The following is a 15447-nucleotide window of genomic DNA, read 5'->3' as shown; positions in this document are numbered from 1 at the left end:
AAAAAACAACAAAAGCTTGTTTTCTCACACATTGCCTGTATTTAACACTGAGCTGAAGAAGGTAAACAAATAACACTTTATTTGTTAAATATTACCAGAGTAAGTTCATCATTCCTCTCACTGTCCTCCTGCTGTCACACCATGAATCTCCTGAATGAAATGTTAAGCAGGACATAGGGAACATTTCTGAAATAAAGAGAGTGCCTTCATAGTTCATGTCTAATGCAATCAAAATAATTAACTGATAGAAGGCTACAGTGATTCACAAGAATGATTATCAAATAGATTATTAAATCAGTGCCACTGAATCAGAACTTGGCCCTTTAAACTTTGTTTGGTGATCTGACTTCAGGTGTCTCATCAGTACAATTCCTCAGGTCCTGTCACAGGAGGTCATTTAATTTCTACGGAGGTCATTGATTGCCAATTAAAATAATACATTAAAATATATTTTTTTCTTTTACTTTTCTTTTTCTAGATGTACAAGTTATTTTGGCAAATTAAATGTTCCTCCATGTGTAGTCTTTTCAAGGCACTGGCAATTAATCAACCTGTAAATCACGCTCAGCGAGGAAGCAGAAAGTGACAGACTGAAATGTGCTGAGATGGCTGCGTCATACTTAATTTCCAAACAGATGTGCTTCTTTCAATTGCCACTTACAGTGTGCACTGGCAGTGCTTTGTGGTGTGTCAAAGTACCCTCTGATTCAGAAAAGGGTTTTCTTTTCCAAGTGTATACACTGGCCTGGTGATCGATCAAAGACAGGGATGGTTTGTACAGTAGGCTTTGCATTTATTTTTTATGGCACTGGGAACTTGCCAGACCTAAGTATATCCAGATTATAGTGATGGATGACATACAAAAAACATGTTTAATGTTTAACACTTCACTATAGACTACAAACATGTCTTTCAAAATGCCAGTGTATTATAAGAGTCTTTCCACCAGTGTGGTCCAGTTTAATGTTTGATTGGCTCCTGGCAGATTGTTTTTGCATTGCATTGTTTTCTCAGAGTATTTAAAGGTGTGTGTACGTATGCCCACTGTTACAGTGAAATTCAGAACTCTTTGATGAAGTAAAGCTTCCAGTCTGTCTTACAGGATGGAACTTGACTCATACGTAACAAGATCTGAGTGAGTGTCTGTAGTGATGAACTAGTGCTGGGCGATATGGCCAAGAATGTTATCACGATAAAACCTTTCATACCATTCGATATCGATAACTATCACAATAAATGTCAAATCAACATTTCTTTCGAGTTTAAAGGCTTATTTTTGCTCCTGAGTGAAAATTGAAGAAACCAGATGGTTAATTGTGGTGTTAAACTTTTCTTTATTGTCAGAACATTACCACAACACTTGATGCCAAACAGCGGATCACTTCACAAAACTTTCAAAACAATTATGACAAAATCTTTTTCAAAAGACATCCATCGTCAACCGCTTATCCTGCGTACAGGGTCGCAGGGGGCGGGGTACACCCTGGACAGGTCGCCAGTCCATCGTAGGGCCACACATAGACAAACAAAAAGTCTCACTCACACCTGACATTGACTGTAATATGCTGTCCGTGGTTCTCTGCAAGTGCACTTAGGGCAGTCATAAAGACTGTGGACAAAACATCCTTCGTCCAGTTCCTCACTTCTAAAGAATGAGAGGACTGCTGGATAAAGGTGTGATGATTACATGCAATTGATATGAATGATATTTATTTTTATTTTTTGGGACATATTTCTCATTGATTGGTTTTCGACTTTGGGCGGGATGAGGAAATCAATAACTGGTTACCAAGTAAAAAAAACATACTATCACCTGAAAAAGAAGTAATAATCACAAGAAATAATCACAAGCTGCTTGGAACAGATTTAGTTTGTGCCCTTGTCTTTAGCGCTACCACCATCATGTATCATCTCCGCTCATACTGCACTTGTCATGTTTTTCCAGATGAGAAAGAATGTGCATGCCTATGGATGAAAGTAAGTAATTTCAACTACTGTACTTATGTGCAGTTTTGAGGTTTTTCACTCGAAAATTTCCATGTTAGGTAACTTTGTACTCCATTATATTTATCTGACAGCTATGGTTACTTTTTATCTTACATATAAAATATATAATCCCTTCAATCCACTAGGATGTATTGCCATGGATTATACTGAAGTATATAAAAAAACAATTAAAATTAGCTCCACCTTGACCACCAACAACATTCAAGTACTGCTGCACACATCAATAATGATGATCTACTAATAAAATAATATGACACTCACAGGAGCCACTCTGCATGAGTTCTGATGTGCACTGAGAGTACATTTTGTTGCTAACCTTTCTACATGCTGACTTACAGTTTTTGAATGCAGGACCTTTACTTCTAATTAAGTGTTTTTACAGTGAGGTTTTGTTGGTTTTGTTATTAAGTAAATCATCTGAATACTTCTTCCAGGATTTATGCATTTCATTCCTCTCGCATCATGAAGAATCAATTTTAAAACTATCCCTTACACAACTGCGCCACCTGCTGGACCTTGCATGTTATTACAGCCACTGGGTTGTCCCGTAGTTGCAGTAGCAGACTTTGGCCGCTGGACGGCAGCCGACGTCGACTAGTTGTCTGCAGGCAAAGATGGCGGTGCGGAAGAAAGACGGCGGCCCGAATGTAAAATATTTCGAAGCGTCTGATACCGTTTCTCAGTTTGATAATGTCCGCGTCTGGCTGGGAAAGAATTACAAAAAGGTACCGAGCGCATGTTTTGTAACCTTAGCCTCTAAGCTTACCTTTTTCACCTTGAAATGTGGACACTTACCTATTGGGCAGAGGCAGTGACAAAGAGAGGAGGGAGGGTGCTGCTGAGCGTCCAGCTGTTTGATTCACGCGAGCGGGGATACAAAAGGATGCTGAGCCAACAGCTGCACCAGATGCGGCCACGAATGGCATTATCCCTACACGTTATTGTTGCTAAACCGATCCAAAAGCAGCACAAAGTCAGACCTGCGAGGATGGATTTTTGCAAAAGGGGGTGACTTTAGCCGGCCAGCCAGCTAGCTAGCTAGTTAGCTAATCTGCTAACGGTAATGCAGCTCAGATCCAGATGTTGGCTCTGTGGCGCGCCGCGCTGACTGAAGCCATGGCCCGCCTGGGATAACAGCGAGCTGTGTGCTGCCGTTTACACACATTGATGTAACAAATAAATGCATTATTTCTTCAAAACTCCACAAATAATGATGAAATGAACGATATTTAATCCCCATATCAGATGTTATAAAGCATAATGAATAACTTACCCTGAACAATAAAGCAAACAGCGGTGCAGCCTCCAGTTTTTTTTGCCGTAACTGAGCACACATAGCACCTATAAGCAGACTAGTTTATCTGTGTATGTGTGCTCTCTGTGGCTCAGCTCTGACTGCCTCTCTGTTTTGCTGTCCTCACAGTACATCCAGGCCGAGCCCCCCACCAACAAGTCTCTGTCTAGCCTGGTGGTCCAGCTGCTCCAGTTCCAGGAGGAGGTGTTCGGGCGACATGTCAGCAACCCTCCGCTCACCAAGCTGCCAGTATGTCTCTTCCATTCATTCACACACATGACTTTACCTCACAGAGGCATTCTGAAACTTTTTGTTTTTTTTCCGCAGATGAAATGTTTTCTGGACTTCAAGTCAGGAGGGGCTCTCTGCCACATCCTGGCTGCTGCCTACAAGTTCAAGAGTGACCAAGGATGGTAAGACTTTCTTTCCAGCTGGTTTAAAGAGGCTGACAATAAATTGTATTGTATACATTTACAGTGCTCAGTTGGATTTTGGCTATGTTGCCGTTTCATGTGTAACTCCAGTCTAATTTCCTGGTAGGCGCAGGTTTGACTTCCAGAATCCGTCGAGGATGGACCGAAATGTGGAGATGTTCATGACAATTGAGAAGTCCTTAGTGCAGGTGTGTTTGGAGCTTTTCTTTATAGATGTTTATAGAATACAATTGTAAATGTTTGAGGTTCCAATTTCGTGAAGTGAAGCAGTGTTTATATTTGTATATTTTGTGTTAAAGAATGCTTCTTTCACTCTACACACTATCACAACAGTCCCACAATGACAGTTGTTGTTTTTAAGAGATCAGCGCTGAGCTTCAGTGACAAATTTACATTTTTTCCTGCTGCTGGCACCAGAACTAAATGACTACAAGAAAATGCTCAGTTTTACTCAGAGGTTTGAACGTCTCTTCTGATTACATCATATTTCTGATGTATGTGAGAATCAGGTTGCCTGAGCTTTGGCCACCCAGTCATGTGACTTGACGAGTAATCCTATTTAATCAGTCCTGCAGTTACACTACAAGCTCATCCTAATCTGACGAGCTCAACAGTGCTCTGACAGAGTTCTTAGTTTAATAGACATTTGATGAAATAAAATATGTATAGAATATTTATATATATTTTCCTGCCTGTTTATGAGTTTATGCTTTTGAGTGTCTCAGTTTCACTCATTCACACATCTGTTGCATTTCTTCATTTCAGAACAACTGCCTGACGAGACCTGTCATCTACCTGAGCCCTGACATAGAGCAAAAACTGCTTGGGAAACTGAAAGACATCATCAAAAGACACCAGGTGTGTTTTTGCTTTGTTCAAAGTCAGATAGAAAGACTCAGAACTTGACTGCATGCGAGGGCCCTCAATCAGATTTTAAAAATACTTTTATGTTGTAAGCTCCTTGTGTTGTTCCCCGCTGAATGTTAATTGTGTGGACTTTCTCTGTTGCAGGGCTCAGTGACTGAGGACAAGGCCTCCAGCTCCCATGTTGTCGTTCCTATTCCCACCAGCCTGGAGGAAGGTGAGGCTTCAAATGTTGTGTTAAAACACAGTTTAATGTTGTTGTGAATTGATGATGATGCACTGATGCACTCGCTTTCGTCTTCTTGCTCCAGAGGAGTGGGTGCGTCCCGTGATGAAGAGAGACAAGCAAGTGCTGCTACACTGGGGATATTTTCCTGACAGGTGGGTTGCTGAGTTTACAGAGATATGAACACCATCCAACATTTTACACTTAAATGAAAACTGTTACTGCTTCAAGTATGACCCACTCCCCCATACTGTAGAGTGCATCTGCTTCTGACTGCCCTGAACTCTACGAGCTGAAGTTACACATTTGTCTACCTGAGATGTTTTTACAAATCCAAACCTGTAATCTTTCCCCTGCCTTGAACTTTGACCTTGCTCATCTCACCATTTAGTTATGATACCTGGATCCCAGCCAGTGAGATTGAGGCTGCTGTGGAGGATCCTCCCAGCCCAGAAAAGCCCAGGAAGGTATTTCTCGTATTCCATTTCTTGTCATGCTCTGTCGGTAAACGCTTTGCTTGTTATGTCTTGTCTCTCTATCTTTCTTTTGTCAATTCCTAATTTTTAAAACCTGTGTTTATTCTCTCTTTATTTTCACAATTCAAAATCTTTTTTCTCTGCTTACTCTGCCCTTAGGTTAATTAAACATCAAACATTTCACACTGTTCATCTACACCATATATATGTGTTGTATCTGCTTGTTCCAGCCCTTTATTGAGCCTAAACACTCAGAATGAGTGACATTAATCAAATGTGCAGTTTTTTTACATATATAATTATAGATTATATAAATTATAGATAGAGCCTTGTGCTCATTTTACGTGCATAACCTCTTTACGGTGGCTTAAATTTAAAATGAAGGCCTTGTGCTTTTCTGCACAACATGAGTAATGCTGGAAGTTAATTTTATGTGTCTCAGCATTTTCTTTATTATACAATCCTGTCAGGGGACTGCGTACACAGATATGATAGCTCCCTAGTTTGGTAGCGTTACTCTTCTCATATTTTTCTCTCTGTGAAAAACATCCAAGAACAAAGTACCGTGTCAAATTGGCACTTGGAGCAACAGAGCTTACTCCAGCCATGAATTCAAAGCAGTGTCCGAAGCTTATATTGTGTATTCAGAGCATCACACGCTCAAGGCGGTCAGCACTCACTAGGACATGATATTAAGAGCAGCGAAGCATTCAAACATTTAGAGCTGTAATCACACATTAATCAACACACTGGGCTAGTTTTCTATCAAGATTACCATCAGTCTGTTTACTCTCAGAAGCCCTCAGACCACAACTTCAAAGTGGCATATTTAAATGTTACATGTAATGTTCTTGACTGCCTAAACACATTTCCTGAAATTACAAAAACTGGTTATAAGTAATGTTGTTTGTTGTTCTCTCCCTCAAAAACCTTTTCACATGATGAATACAACAAATGTATACATTTGAACATTGTGTATTCCTTAGTGTACTGTACACCAAACGACAAATTATTCTGCTAAAGCATCCTGTCTTTGGTCTGTGACAGGCCAGAGATTCTCGTTCTCTACCTCCTCCTCCTACTTCTCCTCCTCTCTAGTGTCCTCTATCTCTTCCTTTACATCTTACTGGATGCGTTGTTTCAAAACTAAATGAACTGATTCTGGTCCTTTTATCAGTCTAGTGAAGATTCTGATTGGTGTGTTATCAATTATGACTTCTTGTGTTTACACCTGGGTAGCTGCGCACTAATTGAGCTCAACCTGTACAGACTTGAGTGAACAATATTGAATGTTAGTGCTTTCTAAATGACCACATGGTGTAGGCTATGAGGAGTGAAGAGATTTGTGTGTAGAGTTTAGGGAAATAGGTGTGCTTTTTGAAAAATGTTATGGTTTTGAAATTTAAGTTAAAAAGCCTGGTTATAGTGTTTAAGCCATTGATAAAGTGTGCTTGTTCCAAACAAAAATGCTTCCCTATATCTGTTTAGCATCTAACATGTGCAGTACACTAAAATTTAGGTCTCTGTAGAATTGTTTTCACATTGTTTGTACATAAATCAATAAAAACTTTAACTGAACATATAACAACTAATAGATTTTTTTATCCACCCATTACTGCCTAAATACAACAGTTTTTCCAGCCACAAAACCGACATATTGTCCAGAAATCATCCCCACTGATGTTCTTAGCAACATTATTCCTGCTTTGTGTCCACTTACTGAATTTGTGTTTCCATTTAATCTCTATTCTAGGTATTTGAATCCATGTGTGCGTGGTTAAATTGTGCCTTATCAAAATGTAACCCAGATCCTATTTGTGATTTCTAGGAGATGTCGCTATTCTAGTTAGTCTCTGATAAGGTGTGCAGAGTATGCAACACTGCCTGGTTAAACTGCAGAGGAAGTTGGTGACATCTAATTTTTTTGATTGTGTGGTCTTTGTTCACAGGTTCATGCCAAGTGGATTTTAGACCTGGACCAGTATAACGAGTGGATGAACGAGGAGGACTATGAAGTGGGCGAGGGCTGCCCTAAGAGGAAGAGGATCTCAGCCAAGACCCTGACGGACGAGGTGACCACGCCTGACGAGCGCAGGGACAAAAAGCCTGGTAGTGCCAAGAAGAGGAAGCGCTCACCGTCACCTTCCCCTACACCTCCGCCCCAGGAGAGCAAGAAGAAGAACACCAAAAAAGGGTGACCAGACACGTCTTAATGCCGTGTCATCAGCTGTTAAAGAATAACGTGTTGCTTTAGCTGTTTTTTGTAGAATCAGCAACACCAGTTGTATCAGAGACATAAAATAATGTCCTCTGTGTGTGTGTGTGTGTGTGTGTGTGTGTGTGTGTATGTGTGTATGGACAGGCCAACGACCCCATACACCAAATCTAAACGGGGCCAGAGGGAGGAGGAACAGGAGGATCTTAGTAAGGACATGGATGAAGCGTCACCTGTTCCAGCATCTGAAGAGGGAAACCCAGCTAAGACAAGTACACACATGTTCAAAATATATACAGTACAAACAACCATTCAAACGACTCCAACATGGATTACCATTATAATTAACCTCAGTTGTCATCTTTTAAGACTTTAAAGTAGTTGTGGTCTGCAACTGGCTGACATTATTCTTTCTTTTTGCAGATAACGCCAAGAAGGACTCTGATTCAACTCCAGTAAAGGGAGGAACAGATATGGGTAAGCAGAAAACGTTTATGTCTCCTCCAACATGGCCACCTGTAACTACTTTTTCCCCATGTAAGAGCATGTTGTTTTTCACCTGACTGTTGTGTCTCCTGTCACGGAGGAAAAGTACAAAATCCAAACTGTCAATAAGTCATTCTCTCACCCAAAACAGACCATATCACCGATCTGCCTCTCTGCCCTTCTGTTTTATATTCACTTACCGTCCTTTTGTGATTTGAACAGATGAGCAGGAGGACGAGTCCATGGAAACAACAGGCAAGGTAAGGTAGTTTGTAAAAGTGCAAGGAAACATTACAGTGAGGACAGTAAACTCCGTGTATTGTCTTGAGTGTGTGTTTGCGTTGAAACAGGAGGAGGAGGAAGGATCTCCGAGTGTGAAGGGTGAACCGGTGAAAGGCTCGGACCTTCACGAGGACAATGTGACTGAGCAAACCCATCACATTATTATACCGAGCTACGCCGCCTGGTTTGACTACAACAGGTAAGGCAAAAAAAAAAATGATATTTTAGTTTTTTTGTTGTTGCTATTTCTCCACTTTCGGCAGTAATCTGATTTCAGAGACGTCAGTGACGTATTTGTAAAATCCTGACACATGAAAAGTAAGAAATTAGCTGATGTCAGTTTGGGCTGTAATGAAAACCAGTACTGTCTTGGCACTGAAGAGCATATGACGCAAGAAAATAAAAGTCAAAAATGAGTCATTCACATGTGTTTCAGCTGTGAGTCCTCATATTTATTTTTCCTCAGTGTTCATGCCATTGAGCGCAGAGCCCTGCCAGAGTTCTTCAATGGAAAGAACAAATCCAAAACACCTGAGATGTAGGTATTACTCGGTACACAACACAATATTGTATTATTACAGGTACTTACAGAAATATTTCTCTAACACGCATTTAAAAAACAGTAAGTCTTAGTTGAAATATCTCTATAGTTTTCTATGCACCTCCTTCTTTCAGTTACCTGGCGTACAGGAACTTCATGATTGACACCTACCGACTGAACCCTCAGGAGTACCTGACCTCCACCGCCTGCCGCAGGAATCTGGCAGGAGACGTGTGCGCAATCATGAGGTAGGTGGAGGCGGAATGTGCACATTTCTAGTCAATGCAGAGTTTTAACTGTCTGTATCTACACAGTCGCTTGTTTTAGTCAAACTGCTGTTGGAGAGGTATTTACTCTTAGCTCCTTCTGCTGCAGAGTCCACGCCTTCCTGGAGCAGTGGGGTCTGATCAACTACCAGGTGGACTCCGAGAGCCGGCCCACACCCATGGGTCCCCCACCCACCTCCCACTTCCACGTCCTGGCAGACACTCCGTCCAGTCTGGTACCCCTGCAGCCCAAGACTTCCCAGGTTAGCATATGTCCACCTACAAACAAACACACACACAAATAGTAACGTGCACACTTATTAATTTGTCCTCTGTCATTGTGTACCTGTAGACCCCTGCTACCCAGCAGATGATATCTTTCCCAGATAAAGTGAAAGATAAACCAGCAGATCTGCAAAACTTTGGGCTGCGAACGGACATGTACAGCAAGAAGAGTGGCTCTGTAAAGGTACGGGGATGTATGACAGAATGGTTCTTTTGCTGGGATTTACAATGAATGTTCTAACTAAGTGGTGGTGATGTTTGTGCACAGAGCAAGAGTGCAGCAAGCTCCATGAGGGACTGGACAGAACAAGAAACACTTCTACTTCTTGAGGTAAAAAATGTTTTCCCTGAACTCAAGTGTGTGGTGATGCTGATCGTTCCTTTCAAAAACATGAAAATGAAACAGTAGAAATGTGGAGCTAAAAGTAGCCCCTCACTTCCCTTAGGGCTTGGAGATGTATAAGGACGACTGGAACAAGGTTTCAGAACACGTGGGCAGCCGTACGCAGGATGAGTGCATCCTGCACTTCCTGCGGCTGCCCATCGAAGACCCTTACTTGGAGGACAACTCCTCGTCCATGGGACCGCTGGCCTACCAGCCAATTCCTTTCAGCCAAGCAGGAAACCCCGTCATGAGCACGGTGGCCTTCCTCGCCTCTGTCGTCGACCCGCGTGTGGCCTCAGCTGCAGCCAAGTCTGCCCTGGGTGAGAAGCAGCTTATTTTGAACAAAAAATGGACGCCCTGATCTCCCCACATTAGACTTAAATCCTCATGGTCATTATTGATTAATCATTAGTCATTCCCAAATCAAAATTATGCTTGTCTCTCTCCCTCTCAGAGGAGTTTTCTCGCATGAAGGAGGAGGTTCCTGCAGCACTTGTTGAGGCTCATGTGCGGCGGGTGGAGGAGGCAGCGAGGGTCAGTGGCCGACAGGACCCGCTGTACGGCCTGGAGGGGAGTGGCATCGCCGGTACCGGCCTGGAGGAGGGAGATAGACCCGGTAGGATGACATGCACAGCATACATACAGCATTCAAAAATGCAAGAGAGGAAATACATTTGCAAAGTCAAAAATGTCACAGGAAAAGCAAATAAAAGGTTCTGACTTGTCTTCTCTGTAGACGAAAGCAGCGATGAAAGTAAGAGTGACGGCCAATCGGGCGAAGAGAAGAGAGAGGCCAAGGTATGTTGCACGTTGGCTGTAATATAAGATTTCTTATTTGTGAGTTCTGCTGAGGAACTGCAGCGAAGCTCATTGTGCTGTGGTTACATTCCCCACACAGGAGAGCAAAGATGGAGCGGCTGAGGAAGAGGAGAAGCAGGCAGAGAATGGGAAGAAGGAAGAAGAAAGAGGAAGAGAACAAGAAGGAGAAAGGGAGGCGGACAAAACAGAGTCGGAGATGGGTACGAAAATGCACCTCAGTCGGATACAGGAAATACAGAATTCTTGTCAAAGGTGGAAAAATGTTTACCTTTTTTCTTCCTCTTAGGCGATGGGGAGAAAGAGAAGGATGGAAAAGAGGGCACAGAGGAGGGACAAAGAGAAGCAGAGAGTGAAGGGGAAAGGAAAGCTAAGGTGGAGCGTGACGTAGGGGAGGGGAACCTGGCCACTGCCGCTGCGTCTGCGCTCGCTGCTGCTGCTGTCAAAGCCAAGGTACAGTTAATTATCACCGGGCCTCAACATGCTGCATCCTTCATCACCTTTTTTTTCTTGTTCTGCATTTTCTTTGATCTAAAGTTTCTCCCTCACTTTCTTCACAGCACCTGGCTGCAGTGGAAGAGAGGAAGATCAAATCTCTTGTGGCTCTGCTGGTGGAGACCCAAATGAAGAAGCTGGAGATAAAACTGCGACACTTTGAAGAATTGGAAACCATCATGGACAGAGAGAGGGAGGCGGTGAGTGTGGGCTTCTGGGATATGTAGTATCACAAGAGAGTAGTCAACCTAATTACAGTACGAAACCTTAAACTTTTTGTGTGTCTGTGTGTGCAGTTGGAGTACCAGCGTCAGCAGCTGCTGGCTGACCGTCAGTCCTTCCACATGGAGCAGTTAAAATACGCTGAGATGAGGGCCCGCCAACAGCACTTCCAGCAGATTCAGCACCAGCAGCACAGTCAGGCAGGAGGCCCTCATTCCAACCAGGCCGCCTCAGGCCCCCCACCCCAGGGCCCGACCGCAACTCAGCAAGCTCCCAGTACACCAGCGCCGCAGCCGGCCCCCAGCCCCGTGCCTCCAGCCTCTTCTGCCCCAGCTCCTGAGTCCCAACCACCTCAGGGTGCTCACACCTCGCCCCCCTGCCCCCCTGGCCAGGCCCCAGCTGCCCACTCCAGCTCCAGCTCCAGCACTACTCCTGTACTCCATGGTGAGTTTAAAGTTAAACAACAGTGTAGCAGCTTTAACAGTTAGTGATGTTATGATTAAGACAGACTTTTGCTTCCATTACCTCCTAAGTTATAGCTTGTATTATTACATTTATTTATTCATACCAGTACTTGTTAACATGTCAGACTGATTCAACCATATCAGCAAATAAGGCGGCGTGCTTCTTACTGCATATATGTTATTATCAGGCTTCCCGACTGCTCTGTGGATGTTTAACAGCCAATGTAAAACAGCACAACTCACTAGTTAATCAAATGAGACTTGAATGTGTCACACATCCAAGGTTTCGTTGATTGTTGTGAAATGCACACAGTATTATTGCAACTTCATGTACAATTTGGAACTAAGAAAAAGTGAAATCAAATATGTGCACAATGCAAATCGAATAACCCAACGAATGTTGCTAAATGTGTTTTAATCTAGGGCTGCAACTAACAGTGATTTTTATTATCAATCAGTCTGTCAATTATGTTTGTCATTAATCAATTAATTGTTTCATTGTTTTCAGGATTGTGTCAGAAAGTGTCAGAAAATAGTGAAAAATCCCAAGGTGAAGTCTTCAAAATGCTTGTTTTGTCCGACAAATAATCCAAAACCCAAATACTTTCCCGGTACAATGATGTAAAAACAGGGGAAAGCAGCAAATCCTTAAAACTGAGATGCTGGAATGAGGGAATGTTGCATGCAAATTTAATTTCTAAATGACTTAATCGATTAAGTCTGTCAACTAATCGATTAGTCATCAAATGTCAGCACTATTTCAATCAAAAGTTTATAACTACATGTCATACATGAATTATTTTGGGACGTAATCTTCTGTAGTAGTATATATTTCCTGTTTTTCAGCTCTCAGATCTGAATAGCCATTATCAAATATTCAAATAAATATGAATTGGGTTGGTGTGAAAGTAAAAATAATTTGGCGAGTGTATTGAAGAGGCCTTTCTTTCCTGCACACCATGCATTACTGCAGTTGAAGTTTGACGAGTCCCAATGCAAGATCATAGAGTAAATTCTTGACCCATGCACCAGCTTTATTTCAATTATTCGTCCTGTTAACAGTTATTCTACCTGAGACTCAAAACAAGGAGAAAATGTTATATTCTAAAACCAGACGGCTTCCAAGTTCTTAACATTTTTCTCCCCTTCCCTCGTGTCACCCGTCACAGAGCCCACTGCCCCGCTTCCCGGGGAAACACTCCACCCCTCAGCTCCAGTCCCGCCTCCACAGTGAGAGAAAAATAAATTGGCTGAGAACCCGATTGACTCTGACCACTTTGAATCCTGCCTGTATCACCTGAAATGAAGAAATCTAAACTGAAGGATTATTTACATTATAACCGTTTTACATTTCCAGCTGTTTTGTTTTGTTTTGTTTTTCTTTTCAACAGGACAATTGATGTGAGAAAGGGAAAAAAAAATGATAACGTCTAAATCAAACCACCTCCACTTTGACTATCTGTTGAAAAAGAAGTCCCTTTTAAACTGAATCTGCCTATGAAGAAAACATACTTTCAAACTGAATCTATCCCTCCTGTGTGGTCGACTGGACAGCAACATCTCACTTTGTCATTTTAAGCTTAACAACGGAGATCTGGAAAACGGAGAAGGTCTTACCACCATGCTGACACTCAAGGAGAAGAAGAGAAAAGACTCATCTTGTGTTTTCAGTGTTTTGGAAATGGTTGCATTTATGTTCTGCAGCAGTTTGTTACAGCTCGTGAAGTCTCATCCTTCATAAACCCTCCCCCTTTGTACTGTAGGTACTAATTAAAATATATGTAAGGAAAACAAAATGCACTTTTAACATGTTTCCCTAGGTCTCATTGAAAGACTTGAAGTATCCATGGAATTTAACTTTAGCACTTATATCATCCTTCTGTTGTCTTAAATACTTTTTCATACTGAAGGTTTTGGAAACTTGATTGGGGATGTTACATTTTCCTCTCTATTTTTACCTATATTACATGGACAAACGGTCGCTCTACAGGGTCTGGCCTGGCAGTCACATGTCTAAAACTAATGTCTCTCTCCAGAGAAAATGTCTGTAATGAGTGAAAATGTTCAAATCAGAAGCCATTTGGAAATTACAATATGCTGGTGTGGATGCAGTTTGAGAAAATGTACTGTAAACTGGATTTTCTGTTACAAACACACCTTCTGTCGCCCTGTAATGCTAATATTTGAAAGTACTGACAGTATGAGATCATCATCCTGAAAAGACTTCTCTTTGAATTTATCTTAATAATGTCCCTCCTTTTCAACAGCACTTAAGAGAAAAACATGTCAGTGAGGAGCTTCATGTTTTGCAAATTTGGATGAACTCAAAGCATCTTGGTTGTAGTTTTATGAGGAATGTAGTTTTACTCAAAAGGAACGACTGAAGAAAGGCCTGGGAATAATCGTTCTACCAGCGATCACAAACGTGTTCTGTTCATATTTTGACTTTGGGTTAATTGCTAAACCAAAATGTTTTTTTATAATCATGTTTATCTCACATTTATTCAGTGAGTTTTATTGCGGTTGCTTGGGAAATTAAGAGGATTTTTTTTAGCGGCTTGTTTTTTGCTGGTGCATTTCAAGTTACACATGGAAGAAATGTTAAAGCTGTCAAAAGCAAGGAAGCTCGCACCTTAAACAGCTGAACAACGGAGAATTGTGTCCTTAATAGCTGCAACAGTATCCTCACTTTTTATCCTATCAATTTTTATATTTTTTACTGTCCGTTTTTTCCATCTACTTTCTTTGATATGTCAACATTGTAACTGTATATTATTACCTTTGTAGCCTATATTTACCCCCTCCACTGTTGTGTATGATTCGGGCAGGTCTGTCGGACCCGTCCTGAGATGTGACTGTGAGTGTGTCTGTGAACGCATGCCATTAAGCTCTGTAAACCACATTACCATTCAGTTTTATTTTTCAGTGCCATTTGCTGTGTGTCACAAAGTTTGAAGAATTGTAAAATAATTTAAAAAATACATGCTTTGTTCTGCACACTGCACGTCACGTCAGTGTCATGAAATATAATCCAGTCAGATGGTGAAACTTTACAGTTAATGTCCGTCAAGCCAGTATTGCAGACCTCACCACAGTTGTGAGCATAAATGGACTTCTTTTATCCGTGTTATTACTACATTGTGTGGATTTTGTGATATGAAATAAGTGTCTGTTCAGTTTCTGTATGTTTTTCACTATGCTGAAGGTAGCAGCAGTTGCATTGATTATTATTATACAGTAGAAATCAATTTTTCCTCAGTAAATCATCACATTAGTGCTGACAGTTACTCTGGCAGTTTGTATTAAAAAAATGCAAAACAAAAGAGGTTCAGGTTTTAATTACAAAATGTTGGGGGAAAAATAAAAGATGTGAAGAGGAGTCATTGTGCAGAGTGGTTTTGTTTTTTGTCAGCAGCTTCACAGATTGGGAACTCCAAGAACCATGTACTCGAGATTTAAACATTTAAAATGCATCTTTTTTAAGCTGACCCTGGCAGCTGACAAAACAGGGTCCTCATACTTGCATGTTTTTAGGCTTTCAGCTAAAAAAGCTTTAAAGAATGACTTTACATTTCATTTGCGTAGACGTAACTTTTACCAATTCTTCATTTAATTCATCATTAAAATTTTTGTTGAATGTGTGACTTCCGCTGTTTTATTGTCTCATATTACCAGAATTTTCCTTTGAT

General features: G+C 41.4%; 1 protein-coding gene across 3 annotated transcripts; it reads left to right on the top strand.

Annotated features, from left to right (window-relative positions):
- Positions 1-2583: 2583 nt before the first annotated feature.
- Positions 2584-15137, top strand: smarcc2 (SWI/SNF related, matrix associated, actin dependent regulator of chromatin, subfamily c, member 2). 3 transcript variants are annotated; one of them, XM_038696679.1, is made up of 27 exons: positions 2584-2732; positions 3431-3550; positions 3629-3714; positions 3848-3923; positions 4501-4593; positions 4747-4816; positions 4911-4980; positions 5217-5292; positions 7251-7495; positions 7664-7788; positions 7940-7993; positions 8225-8262; positions 8353-8483; positions 8751-8822; positions 8960-9073; positions 9201-9354; positions 9444-9560; positions 9645-9707; positions 9823-10081; positions 10216-10377; positions 10498-10559; positions 10660-10780; positions 10867-11030; positions 11138-11272; positions 11369-11738; positions 12267-12308; positions 12928-15137. In XM_038696679.1, exons 1-27 carry the CDS (start codon positions 2622-2624, stop codon positions 12990-12992), a joined length of 3195 nt encoding a protein of 1064 aa, XP_038552607.1. In that variant the 5' UTR covers positions 2584-2621; the 3' UTR covers positions 12993-15137. The 3 variants fall into 3 exon arrangements, with proteins under 3 accessions (XP_038552607.1, XP_038552605.1, XP_038552608.1); XM_038696677.1 differs by having other exon boundaries at positions 3842-3923; XM_038696680.1 differs by lacking the exon at positions 12267-12308 and having other exon boundaries at positions 3842-3923.
- Positions 15138-15447: the final 310 nt, after the last annotated feature.

This window comes from Micropterus salmoides, unplaced genomic scaffold, assembly GCF_014851395.1.
Source record: "Micropterus salmoides isolate LMB-PRFRI ecotype aquatic unplaced genomic scaffold, ASM1485139v1 Ms_hic_scaffold_4, whole genome shotgun sequence".
Classification (NCBI taxonomy): domain Eukaryota; kingdom Metazoa; phylum Chordata; class Actinopteri; order Centrarchiformes; family Centrarchidae; genus Micropterus; species Micropterus salmoides.
This window is presented reverse-complemented; position numbering and strand designations above follow the sequence as displayed.